Source organism: Sus scrofa, chromosome 16, assembly GCF_054392235.1.
Source record: "Sus scrofa isolate SSC_HxYL_T2T_F1_AM1 chromosome 16, Sscrofa_HxYL_maternal_Yorkshire_Landrace_v2.0, whole genome shotgun sequence".
Taxonomy (NCBI): domain Eukaryota; kingdom Metazoa; phylum Chordata; class Mammalia; order Artiodactyla; family Suidae; genus Sus; species Sus scrofa.
Genome location: NC_139398.1, coordinates 56,524,226 through 56,550,583, shown reverse-complemented (window position 1 = coordinate 56,550,583; position 26,358 = coordinate 56,524,226). Strand labels below are relative to the sequence as shown.

Below are 26,358 nucleotides of genomic sequence, written 5' to 3'. Positions count from 1 at the left end.
AGGAATGAAACAGTACTCTCTGATGAGTACATAAAGTTCTCCTGGTTAGTTACAAAACAGCAGCAACTGGCACCAACAGTGTATATTTTGCTCAACCTTTTGCAAAAGAAAGATGAAAATAAAATTGCCTTATTTCATTTATACCTATACACAAAACTGGAAGGATACATTAAAAAAAAAAAAAACTAGTGAAGTCATTACTTAAAGAGACAGACCAGATGGACACATGACTGTAAGTTAAGACCTACTGCTGTGTAACTTTTTACACTTTTTGGATTTTTAAACAATGCAAATAGTTTTACATATTACTCATTCAAAACATAAAGTTTAAAAAAATAGGAGAAAAACTTCTTTCTGCTTCCTCCTCACTTTCAGAAAGCACGTGCTTTCAACCTACCTCCTAGGGGATGGAGACCTAGAAGATTTCCTTTTTATTGTTTTTGATGTTCTTGGCGATCTGGAAGAACTCCTGCTCCTCCTTCTACGCCTTTCCCTGAAAGTCAAAAATATGTCATTTAAAAAAACAGTAAATAAAAGATACCTCAAATATACAAAATCAAAAGGGTCCATAATGCTCTCAAGTGAACAGTATTATTTAGAGGCCACCTAAACTAATGTCTTTGATGAAAATGTTCTATCAACTAATTTCAGTAAGGTTAAATTATGAACTGTAAATGGACCAATGAAAATATCTTCAAGGATTTCATATTAGGTAGAAGACCTCCTTAGCACCTGATTTGGACAATAATTCCTTGAGTAAAAAAAAAATACTAATATTAATGGATGTTTCCTACTCTCTCTCAAGTTAAACATGTCCTTCCTCGGGATCTAAAGCATGTTTTGTTTATCAGATCCTTTGTTATGCCTCTAGCTCCTTGCTGCTCCACTACTGATTACTTTGTACCAAGGGAGGAGGCCCTTTCCAAGAACTGCAAGATAAGCACACTTGCACAATGTAAACTGTGTAAACCCAAGTATTGAGAAAATCTCTAAAAAAGTATTTACATTAATTCATTTTACAGAGAAATTGCTTTTACCCCAACCTCCTACCACTTTATTGTTGTTGTTCTATTCACTTAAAACTGAAGCAATTCCCTATAGGCCTAGTGGTCAAGGATCCAGCATTGTCACTGCCATGGCTCAAGTCACTGCTATTGCACAGGTTCAATCCCTGGCCCAGGAACTTCTGCCTGCTGCAGGTGCAGCCAAAATTAATTAATTAAAAATAAGAATAAATAGGAGTTCCAGTTGTGGCACAGTGGAAACAAATCCAAGTAGAAACCATGAGGTTGTGGGTTTGATCCCTGGCCTCACTCAGGTCACAGACATGGCTCGGATCTGATGTTGCTGTGGCTGGGGTGTAGGCCAGCAGCTATAGCTCTGATTAAACCCCTAGCCTGGGAACCTCCATGCGCCGCCTGGGTGCAATCCTAAAAAGCAAAAAATTTAAAAAAAAAAAATTAAAATAATTTTAAAAATTAGGAATAAATAAATTTGAACATGCATTTGCTTAGACATAAAGGAAATTACACTTAAAACCTGGGCTTTAAACATGACAAAGTAAAAAATATTTTTTAAATACATTAACAGTTTTATTATTATTAAAAACTAGTTTGCTTATTAACATACTAGCAAAAGATGCATACTCCAATAAATTACTTCCATAAGGTGGTCAACTTAGAAACAATGAACTTCGGGATGTCTATCATTCACATGAGGGGGTATAAGGTTGTATTTATTAAATGATTAATGTACCCAATGATCTATCTATCAAAGAGCCTTATAACTAGTGGCCATGCAGCTGAAACGACCCAATCCTCTAGAATTCAAGTTCTCCTTATCACCTCAGTAAATTGATTCTAGGCCAATGAAACATTTTCTGTATGTTCTTCACCTTTAAAATAAAACCTAGACAATGCTCTTATGTGGTACACATAAGATAGTAAGACATTAAGACCAAAAGAGCTCAAGAACTGTGAGAACACAAATAAATCAATTCCAACTTTATCTAACCTTCTCTTCCATTACTCAATTTTATTTTCAAGTCACCCCAAAATTATACTTCCCACTACAGGAATTAGATAACGATATTCCATTTAATCGGCGTCATTCTGCAGCAGCACTCCCCTACCTGGCACAAGAACCAGAGGTACTTTTGTCACAACCTGAGTATGTCAGTGTATCCCGGACTTTAAGATTCCACAAAATGGCACCATCTAAATCAGCGTAACTCTTTACTTGTATGTTCTGGAAGTGCTAGGTGAATAGGTAATAACTACCAGTTAGGGATAAGAAGAGCCAAGGCTGGATAGACAACAACCCAGAATGTCAGATGAGAAACAAGCTGTCTCCTACTGTATAGCATAGGGAACAGCGTCCAATCTCTTGGGATAGAACATGATGAGGGGTGATATGAGAAAAAGAATCTATATATATGTACGACTGGGTCACTTCGCTGTGCAGCAGAAACTGACACAGCATTGTAAATCAACTCTATGTTAATAAAAGCAAAGAAAAAAGCTGTCAGCTCTAGTATGCAGAACTGGAGTTGGTTAGACTGATATATTTAAATTTTAGTTCCACATCTTACCAGCTGCATGACTGGGGTCATATTACTTAATCTAAGTGTCAGTTTTTTTCCCAATAGAAAAAGGAGATAATAAGCCTTGTAGAGCTGTTATGAGGATTTAGGATAATACCTGTAAAGTGCCAAGCCTAGTGTCTGGTACTTAGTAGTAGGTGCTCAATAAATATTTTCTCCTTCCCTTTCTTGGTCTCATTCTTATTTACAGTAATTTCAAGCATTAAAAGTTTTTAAATATCAAAATTTTTCTTTAAAAATATATCTTAGAAGACAATGGTGGAAATAAAAATATTAAATAGACTATTTTTCTGAGCAGTTAAAATGTTACCCATTCATCAAACAAATCAGAGCACATCAAAGGAAGAAAAATGCTAAAAGATGAGAAATTGTTAACTCTTCACTAAACTCTTCTGAGAGCATGACACATTCCAAACTTCTGAACCTTTAGGAACGAATACTGGTCAGCTATATTCTCCAGGTCCCAGACGTTATTTAAGAACTAGGAAGTGAACCCAAACATCGAAACTTACTTAAAATGGTCCATGAAAAAAAATTAAACATTTTGAAGTCATCAGAAAAAGTAAATTCAACTGAATTCAGAAGGAATCAAAACATTTGCTGCTGTGAAGGGAATGTCTAAATGATCACATAAACACAAAGCAATGTGTGAAACCCAAGAGCAAAATAACTGTGCAGTCAAGATACAGTCCACAGCTGATATCCATACCAAATGAATTAAAATTCTGCAGGTTTTGGTTCAATGTGCTGAAATATGGCAATGATTTGTTGATTTGAAGGGCAATTTTAACCTATACTGCTGCTTTCAACTTTATACTTCTGAGGTATTTTTCAAAAGCCAGTATCAAGTACTGTTTAGAGTCCTTAAACAATCTCTTAAAAAAAAAAAAAAAAAAGAAAAGAAAAGAAAAGAAAAGAAAAAGAGCTGAGCTACTATACTATTATACTTTTTTCTTCGTCTTTTTGTTTTTTTAGGGCCACACCTACGGCATATGGAGGTTTCCAGGCTAGGGGTCAAATTAGAGCTGTAGCCACCAGCCTATGCCAGAACCACAGCAACGTGGGATCCGAGCCATGTCTGCAACCTACACCACAGTTCACAGAACACCGGATCCTTAACCCACTGAGCAAGGCCAGGTTCAAACCTGCCACCTCATCATTCCTAGTCGGATTCATTAACCACTGTGCCACGACAGGAACTACCTAAAATATATTTTTAAAGTAATTTTAAGATATAGTTTAACACAACTTTGGAAATTCCATTTATTTATAGTCACAATATCATGTGGAGCAATGGATGCAGCTTTAGATAATCCTGAATTAAGAAAGGGCCTCACATTGCTGCTGTTATTATGGCAACCAACTGCCACCTGGTGGCAGTGTACCTATTAACAGTCCTAAGAAAAAAGCAAATTCTTAAAATGAACAAATATATGAAAATCAAAATCTAAATGTCATGCATCCAACAAAACAGATCAGTAAAAATGAACTTAGATGGGAGTTCCCACTGTAGCACAATGGGTTAAGAATCTGACTGCAGCAGCTCAGGTCACTGTGAAGGCCCGGGTTCAGATCTTCAACCCAGTGGATCTGGTATTACACAGCTATGGCAAAGGTCACAGCTGTGTCTTGGATTCAGACCCCTGGTGACCTCATATCTTATGGGTACAACCATTAAAACAAACAAAAAAAAAAAAAAAAAAAAAACCACAAAAAACTAAGATAACAAAAAGGACTAAGACTCCAACTTTAGAAATCAACTGTACATATTAAAATTTACATCAGGGAATTCCTGTTGTGGCTCAATGGTTAACGAACCCGACTGGTATCCATGAGAATGCAAGTTCGATCCCTGGCCTTGCTCAGTGGGTTAAGGATCCGGCGTTACAGTGAGATGTGGTGTAGGTCGCAGACACAGCTGGGATCCTGCATTGCTGTAGCTGTGGTGTAGGCCAGGGGCTACAACTTCGATTCAACCCCTAGCCTGGGAACTTCCATATGCCAGCGGTGTGGCCCTAAAAAAGACAAAAAAAACCCACAAAAAACAAAACAAAACAAAAAAACTTTATTCCAAAGAAATAAAGAAGCCTGAAAGACCAATTTTTCTACATTAAAAACCAAAACCGTACCCGTGTAAGCCCACCCTCCAAGAAAATAATTAAGCAGCAGCAACAGCAGTGCCTGGCACCAATGCCAGGTTAAAACAGGGGGTTACAAGGACTATTAACCTTTCAGTAATTTTGCCCCAATATTATTTCATCCTCATAGATTCAACACTGCAGCAATCCCTCTACTAGAGAAATGTTTACCATCAGAGGGAAATGTTCTGATATTACTGTACTGATTTCACTTAAAATCACGTTTTCATTTGTTATCAGTAAACCTCTGGTAAAAAGCATTATCAAACCTGCTGGAACTACGAGATCTTCTTGATGCATTGTAACTTCTGGGTGGTGTTCTGGACTTTTTATCCTTCTTTCTCTTCTCATCTATCTCTTTAGATCTGTCCTTTTCTCGTTCCTTTTCTTTGTCCTGTTCTTTCTCCTTCTCTTTGTCTCGTTCCTTTTCATGTTCTTTTTCCCGCTCTCTGTCTCTGTCCTTCTCCTTGTCTTTATCTCGGTCCTTTTCCCGTTCTTTATCCCGGTCTTTATCTTTGTTTTTACCCCGTTCCTTTTCTTTTTCACGTTCCTTTTCCCTGTCTCTCTCTTTTTCCCTTTCCTTTTCTCTATCTTTTTCTTTCACTCTTTCCTTTTCCTTGATTTTTTCTCGGGTGTCTTTTCTTTTGTCCCTTTAAAAACAAAAATAAATAAATAAATTCACAATTAAAATAATCCAACACCCTAAAAAGGACCTCCTTTTCTTTCCTCAACAATTAGCAACACAATTTGTAATAACTAAAACACATTACTTATAAATTCCTATATAACTTATGTGTACATAACACTGCTAATTGAATCAAACAATTACCAGGCCGAATTAAATAGTCTGGAAACCTCATGAGTCATATTGACCATGAAACGCAATCAATGGCAATCAATATTAATCACTACTAAAACTATCAGAAAACATTTAAGTTCTCTGACTAAAAATTAAAACAAATTTTTTAACAAATGAAGCCATGAAAAAAGCTACCCTTAATTTTCAAAACACTCACCGTGAACGCGAACGACTCCTTGACTTCCTTCTTTCTCTTGATTTAGAACGTTTTTTATGGGGGCTCTTAGATCTACGTCTATCTTTTTGTCTTGAACGTGATCTATTATGAGATCTACTCCTAAAGAAATACAAGTTGTTAGAATGTCAAAATTTATTCTTAGAATTTCAAATTTTAAAAATTTAATCTTTCTAGAGTTCCCTGGTGGCTCAGCACGATAAGGATCTGGTGTTACCACTGCTGTGGCTTCGATCACTGCTTTGGCAAGGATTCAATCCCTGGAGCAGGAACTTTGGTGTTCCATGGGCATGGCAAAAAAAATAATTTAAGAGCTTTCAAATAAGAGAATTTTAAAACCATCCAGACAATATTTATCAGTATTTTTAAACTATTATGTACTGCTTCAGTTAAATGATCTGACATAAATTTATTTGATACTTTACCAGACAGTTCATTGCCCAAAACACAAAGACAGAACAGAGCAAGAATTTATTTCCTATGTCATACTTAAAGTTGCTATTTTCAGCTGTGGCTTTCTTTTGCTAAGAATTACATGCCTCAATTAGTAAAGAAAACTCCTCCTACAGCCCAAGTTTTCACACCATATGTTGTCTTTAACTCTTAACCTGCATGTAATACGACTGCTTGTGGTTATAACTTATAGTGGTTTTATGGTCAATGGTTTCTATGAACAGCTGTGGGCTGTTCGTCATAATACACATTAAGAAGAATGTACAAGGAAGCAAAGTACTAATGACCATGCCAGTGTGACAGAAAACCAAACACCTTACTCATGAATTAAAGCTCAATAAAATCAAGGCCTTGATTTTATAATTACATAAACATAGCTATTAAAGAAACCAGTAAAAGGTCCTGTTGTATATGCAGTGCAAACAAATTCAGCTAGTATCCATGAGAATGCAGGTTCGATCCCTGGCCTTGCTCAGTGGGTTAAGGATCCGGCATTGCCGTGAGCTGTGGTGTAGGTTGCAGACGCAGCTCGGTTCCTGTGTTGCTCTGACTACGGCAGAAACTGGCAGCTGCAGCTCTTATTTGTCCCTAGCCTTGGACCTTACATATGCCATGGATGCAGCCCTAAAAAGCAAAGCAAAAAAAAAAAAAAAAAAAAAAAAAAAAAAATGAGAGAGAGAGAAACCAGTAATAAAACTAGAATTTTTGCAGTAAAAACAACTGTTACTCCAATTCTGAAATTTTCTAGAGTCCTCTTCCCCACTAAAATAATAGCTTATATAATGTCAGTTTTCCGTAATGACATATCCTAGGAACTGTTAATAAAATATAACAAAATTGAATGCACCAACTCTAGGGTCATTGAGTTCTGCCACACACTAGCCATGAGAACTCTGGCTAATCACTTAACCTCTCCAAACCTGAGTTTCTTCATCTATAAATTGGAGTAAGAATCATACCTACATCACCTAGGGCTGTCATGAGGATTAAAACAGACGAAACATGGAAAACTGCCTAACAGTCTCTGGTACAGAGTAAATGCTTAAAACTCTTTAAACCTTCAATATCTGAATCATTATCATTATTAACAATATAAATGAAAACGTTAAATTACATTTTGTTTATTTCAAGGAGGTTGGATATGCCTTATACAATTAAAACTCATCCTGATAATATTTTCATGAATTAAGTTAAAACCAAATATCTATAAAAAAAGAAATACATAGTTAAACGTTTGTCATATGCTATGAGAACCAGAAAAATCTCCAATTCTCAATTAATGAAATTTGGTTCTGAAAACATATTTTTCAGTTAGTTAAAATTTGTTTCCCAATAATTAATTTTCAACTGAACCACTCATTATATGTCTTTTAAAATTATACATTTATCTTCATACATTTTTATCCAAGAGGATAATTCAGTTTATTGAAATCTTTATCACTAATAACCTAAGAGATATAAGGATTAAGTAGTAGGCATTAAGGCAAAATTTATAACATTTTTAATCCATTTACAGATATCCACATGAAGGTAGTATCTTAAAGAACATTTGCTTCTACATACTTAATAAAGATTTCTACTCTAGTTAACCTTGCTAAAAATATAAACAATAATTTCATTTTCTTCATTCAGTGCTTTCCAATCTTAATTAAGAAACACCTTAACGAATGAAAGTTAATAATTAAAAAAAACACTTATCATTTGGCTTCCCATCTTATCCTGTCAGTCCTCAAAGTTTGAAAGTCACTACCCAAGAGTAATGATTGTATTTCAATTTTGACATTAAATATTTCATGTTTATCTCACCCACTAGTTGCCTACAAATTCTCTGATCAGGAATGCTAAAAGCTTTAAGGCAAGAGCAAATCTAATCCAATCAAAGATAAAGATCTGACTTACTGTTAGCAGTGCTCATTTTAGCACATGTACAAAACTGCAATTATAAATTAAACTGTGAATAAAGGACAACTTACCATAATGCTGCATCAAAGTTCATTTCTAAGTCAGTTGTTTCCCATTAAAATATTATAAAATGTCTTATAGTTCCTATGCTGGTCTGTAAAGATTACCTAACTTTATAATGATTAGAGTACTTGTACCCACTTTTTCTAACACTGTCCCTATGAAAAAAACAAAACAAAACACAAATTTGGACAGGAGTTATCTTGGGGCACAGTGGGTTAAGGCTTGGGTCACCCTCTGATGCAGGTTCAATCCCTGGCCTGGGAACTTCCGCATGCCATGGGTGCCCCCCACTCAAAAAAGTGGACAGAGTGGAAACACATCTTTCCAGTCCTAGTCAAGTTCGTAGTGACAAATAAACCCTTCCTCCCATCTATATAAAAGGAAGGAACAGGGAAAGGTTCTACAAATACCTGAGAACACTAAGGAGGCAGAAGAAGGCAGGCCTTCAAGAACAAGGGCTCTAGCAACCCACACTGCTACTAGGTCTAGTAGGTCATAGTCAGAGCTAAGGGCATCCAATCCCACCATAAGAAGGGAAACCAAGAAATGCCTGTCATCTTCTAGTGGGGGTGGGGGGGGGAGTTCCTGAAGTCAATGTTTTGGGTAAGGAATTTTTTTCTTTTCAACAGAACTCCTCCTCTTTATTTCTTTATGAACTTAGTAAAGCTTCTTGTGCTTCTACACCATGTACATACTGCCGAAATAGGAAACACGCATACCTCAGAGATACTGTGGGTTCAGTTCCAAATCACCGCAACAAAGGGAACACCATAATGAAGTGAGTCATGGGAATTTTTCGGCTTTCCGGTGTATGTACAATTTATAGTTATACTACAGTCTACTAAGTGTATTAAGTGTGCACTAGCATTATGTCTTAAAAATATATACATACATACATACCTTATTTAAAAATACTTTATCACTGGAGTTCTCACTGTGGCACAGCAGGTTAAGTTCTCTCTGCAGTGGTGCAGGTTTGACCCCTGGCCCAGCACAGTGGGTTAAGGATCCAGCATTGCCATAGCTGTGGCACAGGTCACAGTTATAGTTCAAATTTGATCCTTGGCCCAGAAATTCCCATATGCCACAAGTGTGGCCAAAACAGAAAAAGTGGGAGGTGGGGGACCTTACTGCTAAAAAATGCCAGCCATCACCTGACAATGCAGGATTGCCACAAACTTTCAATTTGTTAAAAACCACAGTATCTTTGAAGCAAAATAAAGCAGAGTGCAATAAACAAGGTACGACTGTGTGCAGGCATCAAGAACAATTAATTTCTGCTACATGATTAGACAGACCTCTATGAAATCATTCCTATGAATAACAAATTTCATTTCAGACTGAATAACTCTTCCCCCACGAACCCTTAGAAGGGGAAAATACCCAAATGTACTTAAAATGGTAAGAGTAAAACCTTAAGGTATACAGTTAAATTACTTGCTCCAATGGAGAAAGCTTCAAAGAAATTATCAAGGAAACGATGGTGTTGATCAAGTGTCGCTTTTTTCCCAGCTTTAGAAAACAGCAAGGTATTAGATTTGGAGCATGGCTCTTGTTTATAACAACACAAAATGAGATTCAAATCATTGGTCTTTTTCTTTCTCAGAAAAATTACTACTCTTCACCTCAATTCTATATTTTTTTGATCTCCACCACCCTACTGACCTACTGAAATATCCATAGTCTAGCACCACTGATTCTATTCCACTTTCCTTCTCCAGTTCTGGCTTCCACTGCACTGCTTTATCCCTTGTACATGAAACAACTTTATTCTCTCAGACCTTAGTTTGCCTCACTCTAAGGTCTTAGATGGAGACAGAAAGTAAAACCATAATCCGAAAGAAGTCTGGCAAGCTAATAACAACAGAGAAGTATACGCTGGCACAGGGCTAAAAGTATAGTTTACTACGGTCTATTTAATAATGTCATCTTTTCAGAGTTCCCATGTAGTGCAGTGGGTTAAGAATCTGACTGTGACAGCTCGGGTTGCTACTGGTATTCCATCCCACCCCAGTGCAGTGGGTTAAAGGATCCAGCATTGTAGCACAAGGTGAAGCTGTGGCTCCGATTCAATCCCTGGCTCAGGAATTCACATATACCACAACTATGGCCATAAAGAACAAATAAATAAAAGAACATCAAAATTTCCTCATTGACTCTATCTCCTTAATCAGCTTACCGATGAGGTTCAACATACAGCATACTGGTTCCTTTTATTCCCCCTCCCCTTCAAATCCTCCTCCTTTCTCTAATATTCCCAACAACATGCACATATGCACATACACACTTTTCTCTACCTCTTCTCTTTAGAAGTATGAATATGTATGTACATTAACATGAAGTTAGGATCCACTAAACACATCTTTCACATTTCAATAACAGCTCCCTCCTCATCCTAAAAAGGACAATAAAACTTCTCATTTTAGACATGATTTAGGGGTACTTCCAATCAAGATGGTGTCGCAAGTTTATATTTTGAGATCCCCTTGGCACCAACTACATCGGATTTTTTTTTAAAGACACTAAAATGACAGAACTATGAGCCATGCACATAATACAGACAGAACAGAAACAGAGCTTAAGCACAATACAATAGTTGCAGCTGAAGCCAAAGGTTACTCCTGTGTTTCAGGTCCCAATGTGGGTGGCAGAGGCTCTTACCACCAAGAGTACAAAGACTTAAAAGTACCCCATTTGACACACAGAACTGGAGATATGTAACTACATGAAATCAGGATCTGGGGTGGCATTCTCCAGACCTTGAAGGAAATGGAGGAAGGAAAAAACAAAAAAGCTGCTATGTCAGAAATATTTTCAGCATGACGTGTTCCCTTTTCCCAATAGGAAGAATGAAAAGCTTCTGCCATTTCTATATAGAGACTAGTTTACTCATAGAAAAATCAAGAACAGAACATCTTTAGAAAACCAATTACTAAAAATATGTTGAGTTTAAAAATTATATACTAGATAAAATGTCACTCTTATGTTAATATAGTATCATAAAGTAGTATTTAACAGTAACCATACTTCCTGGAAAACACCAAATTTCTAAATCCTGATACTTAAAGACTAAGAAAATCTTAATCCCTGTAAACACAAAACCAAAAAAGTTTAAATATGGCAGCAGAAATTCTTACCTGTGTTTTGACTGTGATCTTTTCCTTCTAGAACGGGATTTTGAGCTAGACCTGGATTTTGAACGAGTGTGGGAACGAGATCGACCGCCTTTTCTTTCATTGCTCTTTCCAGACTCTGGGAGGAAAAAACCACTTTGCAGTGTAAGCTCAGAACAATTAAAGATCCCAGTTAATAATCAGGCACAAGTGGAATGTACCACATATAGTGCAAGGGGCCTACTCTCTGTACATCCTCCTCCTGTGCAATTATCCTTCAGAAACATCCAAGAAAGTCATTGCATAAACTCGTTGAGTGCAGCCACCCTGCAGCAGTACATATAAACCAGATGATTATAAACAGCTGTTCGTAGTATTTTGTTGCTGCCATAATGTACGATTATAACATGTCTGTAATTCCTATGACACTGATTTTTAAATCCTTTCTCCATTTATTTTCCTAGAATTGAAGGGTAAATTCTGAGTGCTAATTTAGAAAATTTGCTCAAATGTAAACCATCTAGACATTTTTAGGTTGAATTTTTAATTTTAATTAGCAACACAAAAGCTTGAATAGGTGTTTCTTTTACTAAAAAGAGTCTCTGTATTTTTCCTAAATCATGGACTCTTTTCTATTTTCAAAATGAAACCTTTGAAGGAAAAGTGAAACTGCTTAATCATAACGTTTATTGCTTTTCGCCTCACAATAACATTTATACCTTGCTTTAAGCAAATCAGTTCTGCGCAACGATTCTGCCTTAGAATATAAAGAACTGATTAACTCAAGCTAATGTACCTCAAACTCAATATAATGGAAAAAGGCATTTGTGCTAAATACTTCTTCAACCTTTGACTCTAGTTAAGTCACTTACTCTTTGAGTTTCAGTCTTCGCATTTGTAAAAAGAAGGGACTGAACATATAATTTCTAAAATTCCTTCCAATTCTAAGAGTCTATGATCTTCAGCTATGACCTGTGTAACAATGCTATGGCCTTACCTGGTTCGATAGCTGCTGAGATAAAGGACTGAGCCTCTCGTACTCGCTTCATTACTTCTTCTAACTCCTTAGCTGCAGCCTGAGGTGTCATCTCAGGGGGTTTTACTATTGCATTGTTGGAGTGATTTATTCTAAATTAAAAATATTAGCATATCACAAATACACAAAATATTTTACAAAATATGAAACAAATGTTTATATGATACACATATTTACAAATCTGAGGACATCTCAAAAGCACATTAAGAATATAGCTAAATACAGAATAACCAAAACCACCCTCAAAACCATGATTAACCTCATTTCCACCTGCTAACAAGGGCAAAAGCAAGGGAGGAAAAAAACTGAACCCTGGGTAACTTCTTTAATTACTTGAATAGACCAGGACAAGGGCTTTTCTATGCAGCTTAGAATTATAAGAAATTAAAATAGTTAACACCAATATTAAAATGAATCATTTCTATTCTTAGAATACAAAGTTTTGGTTGACAACCTCTGCACCCTGGGAAGATGAAGTGGAACACAGATAGGTTCCCCATGATAAACAGATATCATGTACACCATTTTACTCAACCCTGGCCCATTAAGTCAGAGAGATTCAAATGTGGGAGACATTTGATAAAACTCTTCCCTTATGGGCAAGAGTGGTTGTTCTGGTACACATAAATGAATTGGGTGTGTCTCACTATACCCCTCCTACAGTGAAAAGACAAGCACCCACTAAGAAACATTACTTATTCTTTAAGAGCAGAATCTTTATTTATTTATTTTTTTTGTCTTCTGTCCTTTAGGTCCGCATCTGCGGCATATGGAGGTTCCCAGGCTAGGGGTCTAATCAGAGCTATAGCTGCCAGCCACAGCCGCAGCAACACCAGATCCGAGCCATGTCTGTGACCTACACCACAGCTCATGGCAACGCCGGATCCTTAACCCACTGAGTGAGGCCAGGGATCCAACTCGAAACCACATGGTTCATAGTTGGATTCGTTTCCACTGCGCCATGAGGGGAACTCCTAATAGCAGAATCTTGATTAAACTATGTCACTAAGGAAATTATCTATAGAATTCAGATAAAACTATTGACTCAATATTCTGCATCAAATAAAATTTCTGGTTTTAAGAAGGCCCTATCAATTTTCCATTTTGCAGACAAGGATGTGAGCAAACCTTAAAACTTAAAATGTATGATTTACATTTCTGGGTACTTATTATTTTCTCCCTGAGATTTTAGGTTTACCCAAATTATTATTACTTTATCACTATAGGTTCAACCCATATGATAAACTGTCCATTAGTCTAATGTAATAATGCAAAACCACCCTGACTTGTTAAAAGTTTACGGAAAAATACCTACGATTGAAACGTATGGTATACAAATGTTATCATTAAATTAGACCTTATGAAATAAAAAATAGATTTCAAATGCAACTTTAATTTAAATGCTAAGAGTATGTATCTCATGTCTCATTTATACTTAACACAAAGCCTTTTCACAAATTGTCAATTACTATCAAAACGAGGAAAAAAAAACCTCAGTCACATCACAAACACTTTAAATTTTTTCAAAATCATTAAAATTTCTTTGTTTAGGGTTTCTTACTTCAGTGGCCTGTCTCCAAACATAACTCCATTAAAAGCAAGGGCCCTTGGTACAGAATTTTGGTCTGCAAATTCCACAAAAGCAAACCGAGTCGGCTGAGTCTCATCACCTGCCATCCGCACAAACTTCACTTCTCCAACTTGTTTAAAAAATTCAAGTAGTTGATCAGCTGTGGTTGTCTAAAGAAAGAAAGTAACACTTTAATAAAGTACACCCTTCTTAAAAATATCAGGTAAACTTTATCAACTGATACGATTTATAAGGAAGAGAAAAGCGTAAGAGGTCCTACCACTCAATTTCTTCTTAAACTAGTTAGTTACCTGGGAATTCAAATTGCCAACATAGACAGTTCTCCTAATTTCATCAATTTTGGAAGGATCCACATTTCCCATAAGTGGTGGCTGTGGTATCTCTCCAAGTGTTGCAATGTTGGGGTCTAGTGCTGCTGCTGGTATAGCTCCCAAACTGCTAAGGGAAACACCCAGCTATAAAAAAATAAAATATAAAAAATAAATTTTAAAAAAAGCATTTATTTTCTATTAGTATCAAAAATCACCACTCTAAGCTCGAAAAGAATTGATCAACTAAGTAAAAGAATGGGAAGAGACTAGGGACTCCTAACTTTAGGCCAGGGACATATCTGAATTATTCAGAGTGAGGTCATAATAGTTTTCAATGTAATCAGAAATACAACATATTTCTTAACTACGTGGGTATTTTAATTACATCTAAACTTGACACTGAAAACAGTCAATTCTCACTATTCACTGCACCTATGTCCTATAATGTTTGCAAAGAAGACTGAGTTACTAAATACGGAATCACTTTTCCTACGTAAAACACACAGCTAGGTTCCTGTGAGCCTCTTGTCATATTTTCATCAAGTAAAAAATACATGCATTTACGTGTTTCTGCATAAAGATACCTTATTTTATATATAAATATATTATTGATTCACTAACATTATTTTATTTTTTTCTTTTTACAGCCACAGTGGCAGCATATGAAGTTCCCAGGCTAGGGGTGAAATCAGAGGTGCAGCTGCCGGCCTACACCACAGCTACAGCAAAAGTGGATCCCAGGCACATCTGTGACCTACATCACAGCTTGCAACAATGCTGGATCCTAAACCCACTGAGCGAGGGCAGGGACTGAACCCCCATCTTCACAGACACTATGTTGGGTTCTTAACCTGCTGAGCCAAAATAGGAACTCCGAGTTCATTAACATTAAAGTCATGGCCAGCAGCATTATCAACTCATGCCTGAACAAACCTTACACAAGTATTTCCTCTGTAAGGCACCTCACAGTCTTCTAGCACTTAGGTACACTAGAGAGAACTTTAGCACTATGCCTGGGGGCCATTTTAAACAGCAAAATCACCAACAAAAAGCACAAAACATGTGCTGAAAAACATGATACTAAACAAACTACACATACAAAAAAGTTATTTACAAGCATTAGCGCTAAAACAAGGCAGCAGAGTACTGCTTTGCTTAAACTCAATCTGGGAATGTACCTACCAAGCAACTCAATTTTTTCATCATCCTATTTGTGTCAATGAATAACAAAAGCGCTGCAAGTACTGACTTTGAAGTTACAAATGAATTTTAGCTAGTATGTGAATTCACAAATACAGAATACACAAACAGTGAAAATCAACTGCACCTCGGACATTCAACAACCTTGTGAGTTCCTAACAGTTAGAAACCAAAGCACCCAACTTTTGCAAGGTTATTAACTTACTCCTCCTATCAGCCCTAAGAGACAGGTATCACTATTTTGCCAATTTCAGAGATAAACACTTAGAGAAATTAAATAATTTTCCCAAAGATACTCAGCTAACGTAACAAGTGGTAAAAGTAGGGTACTGCCATGGATAGACTAAAAAACAGGGACAAAGTTTATCTAAGAAAAGAAACCTAAAATAGTGAACCCTTACTTATACTACAGTAGGAAAAAACTAAAAACCTTTGAATGCTCTTTCTTAACGTTACTAAAATCAGTTTTTAGTTCAAACATTAAGTAACATGTTTTTAATGTGAATTTAAACTAGAAAAGATAGATCTCAGAATCTGAAAATGAAGTTTTTGCAGAATTCATGAAAAGACTTTTCAAAGGAAAAAAACACTACAAACCTTCATTTCCACTTACGCAATTTTTTTTTTGCAATTTCTTGGGCCGCTCCTGCAGCATATGGAGGTTCCCAGGCTAGGGGTCGAATCAGAACTGTAGCCACTGGCCTATGCCAGAGCCACAGCAACGCAGTATCTGTGACCCACATCACAGCTCACGGCAACGCCGGATCCTTAACCCACTGAGCGAGGCCGCAACCTCATAGTTCCTAGTCAGATTCGTTAACCACTGAGCCACAACAGGAACTCTCACTTATGCAATTTTAAATCAATTAAATTAATTGACTATATATTATTATACTGTTGTAAAACCACTAAAATTTAACAACTGTTAAGAATATTTTCTAAAGGTGAAAACACTAGTTTATGAAATGAGTATCATTTATGCTTGTCATAGCAGCCCATGTGTGATCTTTTTAAAATATGTCAAATCATGTATTACTCCTCCTTAAAACTCTTTAGAATAAAATCAAACTTTTTTCCACGGCCTAAAAAGACCTACAAAAATCAATCAGTGCTCGATGTAGCCCTCCAATCTCAAAACATCTACTATGTCCCCCACCCCCTTGCTTCATAACCACACCGACGACCATTCTGCACCTTGAACACACGTTTTTCTCAATTTAGGGCTTTTCCCTCGGTGTTCCTTGTGCCCTAGAAAGCTCTTCCCCAACTTCTGCTGACTGCATTCTTCGACCATCAGGTCACAGCCTCTCTAAGCAACTTCCTCTGACCTTATGTAAAACCTTATTTACTCTCCACTACCACTGCTCTGGTTTTCACCTTCAGAATATCTCTCATGATCTGTAATACCCTGCTACTTACAGAACTTAATTTTTTTTTTTGCTATCACCAGTTCAAGTTATCATAAAGTTGTAGAAAATATGAATGGGGAGTTCCTGTTGTGGCAGAGAGGAAATGAATCTGACTATATCCACGAGGATACGGGTTTGATTCCTGGCCTTGCTCAGTGGGTCAGGGATCCAGCATTGCTGTGAGCTGTGGTGTAGGTCGTGGATGTGGCTCAGAACCCACAATGCTGTGGTTGTGGTGTAGGCCATCAGCTGTAGCTCCGAGGAGACCCCCTAGCCTGGGCACTTTCCTATGTTGCAGGTGCAGCCATTAAAAAAAAAAAAAAAAAAAAGATTAAACGAGATCATGTATATGAAGCAAAAGCTGATTCTTAATAAATGGTAACTTAACTTTAATTAAAAAGAAAGAAAAGGGAGTTCCCGTCGTGGCGCAGGGAAACGAATCCACCTAGGAACCATGAGGTTGTGGGCCCTGGACTCACTCAGTGGTTTAAGGACCCAGCATTGCCCTGTGGTGTTGGTCGCAGATGAGGCTCAGATCTGGCATTGCTGTGGCTCTGGTGTAGGCCGGTGGCAACAGCTCCAATTCGACCCCTAGCCTAGGAACCTCCATATGCCGAGGGTATGGCCCTAAAACAGCAAACGCGCACGAGCGCGTGTGCGCGCATGCGCGCGCGCGCACACACACAAACACACACACACACAGAAAGAAAATATGAATGGGCTTTTCCAAATCATCTAATCCAACCCCTTTCTCAAACTTAAAAAAAATTATTTAGTCCTTGCCCTCTCTTTTCACTGTAACATTTTTCAACATTTGTGCTGTTTAATATGGTGATCACCAATCACAAATGGCTATTTGAGTTTTAATTAAAATTCAATTCCTCAATCACACTACCACATTTCAAGCACACAACAGCCACACGTTGCTAGTGGCTACGACACTTGCTAACACAGATACAGACATTTCCATCACAGCAGAAAGTTCTATTGGACGGATGTAGCTTTCTACAACAACACAATTAACCTTCTTTAAACTAGTCTATTTTCTAGCCCTGGTGTAAAGGACCTAGCTATTTAGGTTGCCCCTTCAGTCTCAGAAGAGGTAAAAGATGATCTGGGAGTTCCTGTTGTGGCCCAGCAGTAACAAACCGGACCAGTAATCGTGAGGATGCAGGTTTGTTACCTGGCCTTGCTTAGTGGGTTAGGGATCCAACATTGCCACAGCTGTGGTGTAGGTCATTGATTCAGATCAGACTCGGCATGGCTGTGGCTGTGGTGTAGGCTAGCAGCCATGGCCCCATTTCGACCCCTAGCCTGGGAACTTCCATATGCCACAGGTGCGACCCTATAAAGCTAAATAAACAATGGAGTTCCCGTCATGGCGCAGTGGTTAACAAATCCGACTAGGAACCATGGGGTTGCAGGTTCGATCCTTGGCCTTGCTCAGTGGGTTAACAATCTGGCGTTGCCATGAGCTGTGGTGTAGGTGGCAGATGCGCTCGGATCCTGCGTTGCTGTGGCTCTAGCGTAGGCTGGCAGCTACAGCTCCGATTCGACCCCTAGCCTGGGAACGTCCATGTGCTGTGGGAGCGACCCAAGAAATGGCAAAAAGACCAAAAAATAAAAATAAAAAAATAAAGAAACAAAAGCAAACAAACACGTAAAAAAAAAAAAAAAAAAAGGATGATGTGACCTCTCAATGTAACACTTTTGCCATTTGACACAGAAACCCTGGTCTCCCTGAAGATGTGACCCTTAAGTAGAAACCTTATGAAAGAGTGAATGAATCTTTTTAGTATCTGGAAAAGAAATATTCTAGGCAGAGTATAAGTACCAAAGATCTAAGGCAGAAATATATTTGGCATATCCAATACGGCTAAAGTAGAGGGGAGGAGAGAATCAGGTAGGAAATAAAAGGTCAGAAAGGTAGCCAGGAGCCAAAACACAATGGGATCACCTTTCCCCTGCTTTCTACCTCAAATTATTCTTCATAAATTTTTATAATAATAGGTATCTACACATGAATTGAAAGGAAATTATTTCCCCTCAAAGCAACAAACTAAATAAAAAACTTTATACTGTTGATAAATAAACGCTAAGAACTTTCAAGAGAGCAAGACAATACTTTCTGGAAAAGCAGGAAAGAAATTGTGGTGATCCAGGAACTAATGTTAAAACATACAAAAATATACCCAGAGTAAAATTTCTAGAAAAGGGGAGTTCCCTTCGTGGCTCAGTGGTTAACGAACCTGACTAGGAACCATGAGGATGTGAGTTCGATCCCCGGCCTCACTCAGTGGGTTAATGATCCAACGTTGCCATGAGCTGTGGTGTGGCTTGCAGACGTGGCTGGGATCTCATGTTGCTGTGGCTGTGGTGTAGGCCAGCAGCTGTAGCTCTGATTCACCCCTAGCCTGGGAACTTTCACATACCACAGGCGCAGCCCTTTAAAAAAAAAAAAAAAAAAAAGGAATTTCTAAAAAACCCACTTCAAATAACCAGATGCCAAATTAAAAAGCATGCCCCCCCCATGGATCACAATACAAGTCTCCTGCGTAACAATATCATGTAACAATTAAGACCTAAAATCTTGCACTTCCAAGTTTCAGAAACACTTTTATAACTTGGATGCATGAACTATAATCATAAAAATTTTACTGCTTTTGCTTTACTCCCTGATAATAATCCAGAACCATAAAGCTAAATGCAACTTTCAATTCAAGTGAGTTTTGTATTATGTCTTAGAGAATATTTTTGAAGAACAATGACCCTAATTTTTTATATTTTCATTTTTTTTGGGGGGGGTCTTTTTAGGGCCACACCTGCAGCACATGGAGTTCCCAGGCTAAGGGTCAAACTGGAGTTGTAGCCACCAGCCACAGTAGATCTGAGCCGCATATGCGACCTACACCACAGCTCACGGAAATGCCAGATCCTTAACCCAGGGATCTGACCTGCGTCCTCAAGGATACTAGTCAGACTCAATTCCACTGAGCTGTGACAAGAACTACAACCCTAATTTTAAAATAAATGACCAGAATCTTTTACACAAACCGAGAACCCAGTAACAGCAAGTCTTTAACTCCCCTCAGAAATCACAATGGAGACATAAATTACTATTTATTCTGCATACTTAATGACAAAGTATTTTTGCCATTTTTTAAAATCATGTTACATTTTCTCAGTATCAAATGCTTTGCTATTTTTCTCCCATTACCAAGATTGTGAATTATTTCATAATTTTTAAATGGATTTAGTCCTCCTGAATTGGGAAATATAGTAAGCTAGGTTTTTCCAACTCCCTATGCTATCTAAAATGCTTAGTTTCAGTAACTGATTTCCTAATGAATAATATATTTCAGTTCTCAAATTTAAATGAATCCCCAGTAACCTCCTAAAGTCAACTGGAGTCAGTGATAACATGGGGAAAAAATTAAGGAGACATTTCAAATACTTTCCATTTAAAAAACAAGTATTTTAAAATAGAAATAGTTTTCTAAGCTCTAGGAAAAGAAAAAGAATTTTCTAAGCTCTTTATTCAACAAATTACAGTTGAATGTTCACCTCTTTTAGAAGAGGGTATATCATACTTACTGTAGTCAGGGGATTTGGGGTCGGGATGGGAAGCAAGCCTGCACCAGGCATCAGACCTGTCATGGTTGGAGCAGGAGCCAATAGAGAGAGGGCTTTGGCTTCCTCTGGGATTTTACCTGCAGAGGCAAGTTCCAAACATTACAGAAAGCAGAAACACCAAACTTTACACTATGATTTTACAATTACCCTTGCACTTAAAAAATTATAATAATAAATGAATCTATCTATCAGATCCGTATAAAGAAATAAATAAGAACTTAAGTCTTTCCTTTTACCCTGCTCTACTAGGAAAAATAAAAGTGAGCAAAACTTCAAAGACTAACAATCTCATTAATGGAATATTATTTTAAAAACTGAATAATGTAGACAATTATTTAACACTTTGAGCTATGGGTCACCTGTACTGGAAACTTAATGTTCATGAACCAAACGATATCAAGCATGGACGCTTTCCCAGGACGGTGTTTTCGCGGTGATCGAAAGTTGTGTTACACATGACAACCGTTCGTGTTGGCTGCATCACTAATAGCACACAGAACATCAGATACAGAAAAGAAGAACATTTTTTAAAGTTTAATCCCCAGAAATGGCAAATAACCAAATTAGTCAAAAAAAAGAAAAAGAAAAAAACAAATATGTGCGAATTGAAATTTGTTCCTGCATGTCCCTATCCTGTTCATTGAAACTATCTACTTGTGATGCAAATAATTTTGTAACCTTCTAAATAGATTCCATTCAATTTCAAATAGGAAAAAAAAAGCCTATAGCAAGTAATCAGCCCCAAATGAAAAGGAAGCCTACCCTCATTCAGCTAATAAAGCATCTCACCTGCAATGTCAAGATGCCTTTATAAAAGAATCCAGTTCCAAAGAATATGCATTGGGTAACTGATGACATTTTTGAAAAAAATGTTTCCTAGTCTCAGGAAACTAATTGACTTTTAGAACCAATTTATGTATACTTAACTGAATGGGGTGGTTTATTCCTAAATACCTTGATTATAAGCATCTTACCTACCTAGTAATAGGAACATCAGTAATATTAAAATAATCCTAAATACTAAGAAATCCCTACAACTAATAAATGAAAATTTACTCTGAAATTAAGTCCATCAATTTGCATAATTACTGAATTATAATCAATTAATTCTGATAAAGACTGCAACTTTCATACATTTTTCTCTGGTCCTTTCTCACAACCCCATCCCCCCAAAAAAAATTTCTAAAAAGGTGACTACAGATAGCTATTTTAGAAGAACATAGCTATGTGATAGTTGGCTACAAATTTCCATTATAAATTCTTCAAAATTAACTGAAAACAGTGTACAAAGTCACACTAAATTGAAAACAGCATATGGAGTAAATTTTCAAAAAGCACCATGCTGGGTTTCAGTGATAAAAATTCTATTTAAAACAATCAGATGTGCAAGAATAAATCTCTAAAAAAATGATCTGAATGTATTGCTAAACATGGATGGAATTCAAGACAAAATTTTCAATTGTTTTAAGTAATAGTTACACGTTATTTATAGGAATAGAAAAATTACATTTATTAACTTTAGCAAATGCCTACTTATTTCTAAACATCTAAATCTATATTACTTTAATTTCAAAAACAGTTATTTTATTACCTCAGTAAATTCTGCATAAGCAAAATTTTTAACATGCATAAAGGTAAATAAGAGGTAAGCAGGCCTTACTGAAGACATCAAATAACAATATTTATTTTGTATTTAATTAGTTATTAGCATTAACACATGTATCTGCACACTCATATATACTATACTATTTACACTGCTATCGGACCTGTTTTTTATCTGTTAGAAATAGGTTTTTTTTTTTTAAATGTTTGTAAAACCTGAAAACATCTTCATATATCAACTAAGGTCCTAAGGTGCAAACCCTATGCTTCACTATCCTAATTTATACACCTAAAAAACAAAGAGTTCCAATCTAGTAATGTCCTCAGTTTAATATTACTTGTCAATTAAATAAACAAAACTATCCATACAAGACAGTGTAGAAAGACTACACAAACAAAAAGGGTAATCAACAGAGGCCAAAAGTTGATTACTTAATATTACAAAGTCTTTCACTTCTGGCTTAAAAAAAAAAAATGTATCAGTAGGTTCTCTTAATCTCACTACCTCTCAGAATCTAATAAACTCTTTGTAAGTATTAAGTCTAAGAACAATATTTTTCTTATTCTAATTAAAGATACCTTAAGAAAAAAGTTCCACTGCTTAATTTCCAAGATAGAATTCTTCCAAATTTACCCTCTAAATACTATCAGAGCACATAAAACTATAAACAAATAAGCACTTATCATTTTTCCCAAACTATACTCCTCAAAGACAACTGAGAGATAAAACCTCTCATTCATCCTAATTTCAGAATCCATTTAGAAACTAGTAATGTGTGAACATTTCTCAACAAAAAATTCAAGCAAAGAAATACAAAATACACACGCAAGTAAGTATTCAACAGTTTCTCAAATATCCTTTCCCCACGTAGGCAACTAAGTGTCTTTAAATGAAGAATATAAGTTATTTTCTTTAATAACCATAAATAGAAAAGTCTCTTCTTGTCCTCTACCCCCAGACTGTTAATGAAATTTATTTATTTTCCTTGATGATTCTGTATACCTAAAATTCTAAGGGGGGGAGGATGAAAACTAGAAGCTATTGGTTGGTCTTTATGAAAGATGCAGACTTGGGGAAAAAACTGCAAAAATGTTACACTGAGATCAAAGTATGTTTCTAAGAACCTCATCAGTGTTTTAGTGTTTCAAGAACAAGATGTACCTGATCAGTCTATAAACACCAATTAAGACTAGCACTGAGCTTCACAACACTGTATCTTAATTTACTGTGAAAATTTATTTTATGTTAAAGTTGATCTCTACTAATCATCTCCCAATACAATTTGCAATGCAATGTTATGAACCCTTAATGGAATACCATTTACAAAGAACTGGAAAACCAGCTCACAAGTTAAAGTGAAAGAGATTTAACAAAACAAAACAAAAACAAAAAAAGGGACAAAATAAAGAAAAAGAAATGAAATTAAAGTAAAACAATAAAAAACAGAGACAGGGCGTCCATCTTCTGCGGTTCAGACTCCGATCTCATTTCCCCAATGAAGGTTTCACTTGACGGCAGGTTTAGTGGCATGGCAAACAATGCCTAACTCAGGCAAGTGTAACAGGTCTGCCTTGGCCAGTCTAGTCATCTAATAATGCACAAATATCACATAGAGAAAACATACAAAACCAAATTAATAGTCAAAATCCATCTACCAGAAAATGTGGACATAAACTTATGACTGATGATTAGGCTGACACCCTTGTTATGTTTGATCTTAAATTTTTCTAAGTGTTAACATTTATAAAAAGAAATCTGAGATGCACGCAACAACAAAAAGAGGTCATATCTGGACGAGTATAATGAAAGTATATTTTATTTTGAAGTGGCATGTTTTATTAACAATAGCTAATGCTTAATATGTAGGAAATTATTATACATCAAACAATACTTAAACAGCATAGGATCTTCTCACAATACTACTGTCTGCATTTAAAAAAAACAGCAAATTAAAAGAATCAAAAAACTTAAAATTTTTTCTACTGTTTTCTCACTTCTTTCATAACGCTGCTTCTGTAACATCAAGGAAAGAATACAATCAGTGAAGTAAATGAAAGACTGCTTACAGCCTAACAGTACATCTCCTTATAGAATTTACTCCACTGGAACTCTTTCCTTTGATGTATTTCAAACTTACTTTGCTATCCTTCTAAAAGGTACAATAATGCATTATTACTTTGCTTGCAGTGCATAATCAGATCTTTAACAGCTCATTGCGACATTCTTCAGGTTCTATAAATTCATCACTGTTGTTTAATGAAAACATTTATCTGAATGTTTTTCTAATACCAATTATTTCATAGGTTAGTATTCTAAAATACTTAAAACTTACAATTTTAAATTGGAATAAAAATACTCTTGACTCATGTTCAAGCATAGCAAAATTTTGTCTCAAAATGGTAATATTAAAAATATTCATGTCATTATAATAAAAGTGCATTTATTCATTTCTACCAAGTAAAACAAAAAAAGGAACCTCTACATGCCCATAATCTTGAACATCTATGACAAACCACAGTCACTTCTCAAATATATGAAAAATTCTATGGGAATGTAGGAAGGTTCAAACAGAGCAACAATAGTAAATTTCTTCCTTCCAGTTCAGGAGTAGGCTGATATCACAGATTCTGTGCTACTGGTGGTGTAACTCTAGATACAATTAATATTCATATTTAATATATCTGCTACCTGATTTTTTTTTTCCCATGCAGGTTACTTGGTATGAAATTGGTCATGATCTTGGTATGCAGAACAAAACCATTACCAGCTCTTTCCTCACCTTGTTCTCCAATTCTGGGGTCATTGTCCCCTTACTGATTAATAGATAAGGACAGATTTAGCAAATAATTCACTTAAATCCATTTTTATTCTCCTTACCCCAGACTCTAATCCCTCAGGCATGGGAAAAATACTTTCAAATTTATCTGAAAAAATCCAGAATGTCCTATTCCAAGACTTCAAAAATAACAGAGTGGTACTCACTGTACCTGACTGAAATATTTTTGACATCCCAGAATAGGCATTCTGAAATATCAATAAAACCTTGGAAGTGCAACAAACTGTTTATTATACATTAAGTTTTTTTAACATCAGTCCAATATCATCTAAAAAAGGTTTTAAAATATTACATAGGAAAGCTCGTTAAATTGTTTCCAGTAAATCTTTTATATTGTAAAACAGTTACCACCAGCCACCAGTGAAAATATACTTTAAAGACATTTATATTATAATAACGCAATTCTAAAATCCATGTACACATGCCATAGTCAGTGCTCTGAATAAAAGTTAATTACACACCAGAACAGTCAAATTCAGCACAGCCTATTATATGTGAGTGGCTCTGTAAATAGAAGTTACTAAAAAATAAGCATTAATAATAATTAGCTCTTGAAGGTTAAGTCATAAAATTTAACAAATCACTATAAAGTCTTTGGCCTTACTCCCACCTTCAATAACTATTTTCCTTGATGGAAGCTTTGGAAAATATACTTTCCATGACTTTTCTTTAATTACGGCCACCACCAGCAACCCCTCACTCCCCACAAAAAAAACCACTAAAGTTAAAAAGTAAATTCCAGTTGCACAGCAAACTATTATACTGAGTATGAAATAATGGTCAGTCTCAGTAACAATTAAGGTAAATTATCTTAAGAGGACACTTTAAAGTCTAAATTATGAATATTTTTCTTAAACATAAATATTACTACCTAACCCCAATTTGGCAAAACATGTACACTGCTTTTATGTATGTGCTATCATCAATATAGGGGCAGATGCTTACTTACTTACCATTTTAAATAACTTCTCCTACAAACTTAATATTTTAATTTCAAAAAGCTTTGTTTACAACTTGCAAATGGAATATAGAAGCCAAAGCAAACCAGAGAAGTCAATTTATGAATTTTTAAATGTTCAGCTATAAAATCTCAAGTAGATGTAATAAATTAACCATTTAAATATATTAGGTAAAATCCTTTCCTTCCCCAAATTTCATTCTTTCTTACTTACATACACACACACCCCTTCAGAATACTACCTGCCAATTTCTAGAAAAGCCAATAGTAGTAACAGATAGGACAGAGATTAAAATAATTAGGAAAAAACACATGAGATACCAACCTTCTGCACAAGGAACAACTATCAGAGCTCTGTCAATAAAAACCGTGTTAGTTAGATGCTGGGCCACGCCAACACTTGATGGGTCACGAAACTTAACATAACATACTTTGGAAGAAAAAGCAAGAGGTGCGTTGCTGCAAGATAAAAAGAA

The 26,358-nt window shown here is 36.1% G+C and overlaps 1 protein-coding gene across 4 annotated transcripts in view; it reads right to left on the bottom strand.

Annotated features, from left to right (window-relative positions):
• Nucleotides 1-26,358, bottom strand: part of SREK1 (splicing regulatory glutamic acid and lysine rich protein 1) — a 41,355-nt gene that overhangs the window by 5,665 nt on the left and 9,332 nt on the right. For 2 of the 4 annotated variants that reach the window (XM_021077027.2, XM_021077028.2), the window contains exons 2-10: nt 26,208-26,341; nt 20,447-20,562; nt 14,223-14,387; nt 13,903-14,081; nt 12,303-12,433; nt 11,330-11,444; nt 5,757-5,876; nt 5,010-5,390; nt 398-493 (exon numbers count right to left, since the gene is read on the bottom strand). In XM_021077027.2, the coding sequence (XP_020932686.1) occupies nt 398-493; nt 5,010-5,390; nt 5,757-5,876; nt 11,330-11,444; nt 12,303-12,433; nt 13,903-14,081; nt 14,223-14,387; nt 20,447-20,562; nt 26,208-26,341 (1,437 nt within the window). Of the gene's footprint in view, nt 1-397; nt 494-5,009; nt 5,391-5,756; nt 5,877-11,329; nt 11,445-12,302; nt 12,434-13,902; nt 14,082-14,222; nt 14,388-20,446; nt 20,563-20,844; nt 26,110-26,207; nt 26,342-26,358 lie in introns of those variants that run through there. The other 2 variants (XM_021077031.2, XM_085002404.1) reach the window with 1 other exon arrangement.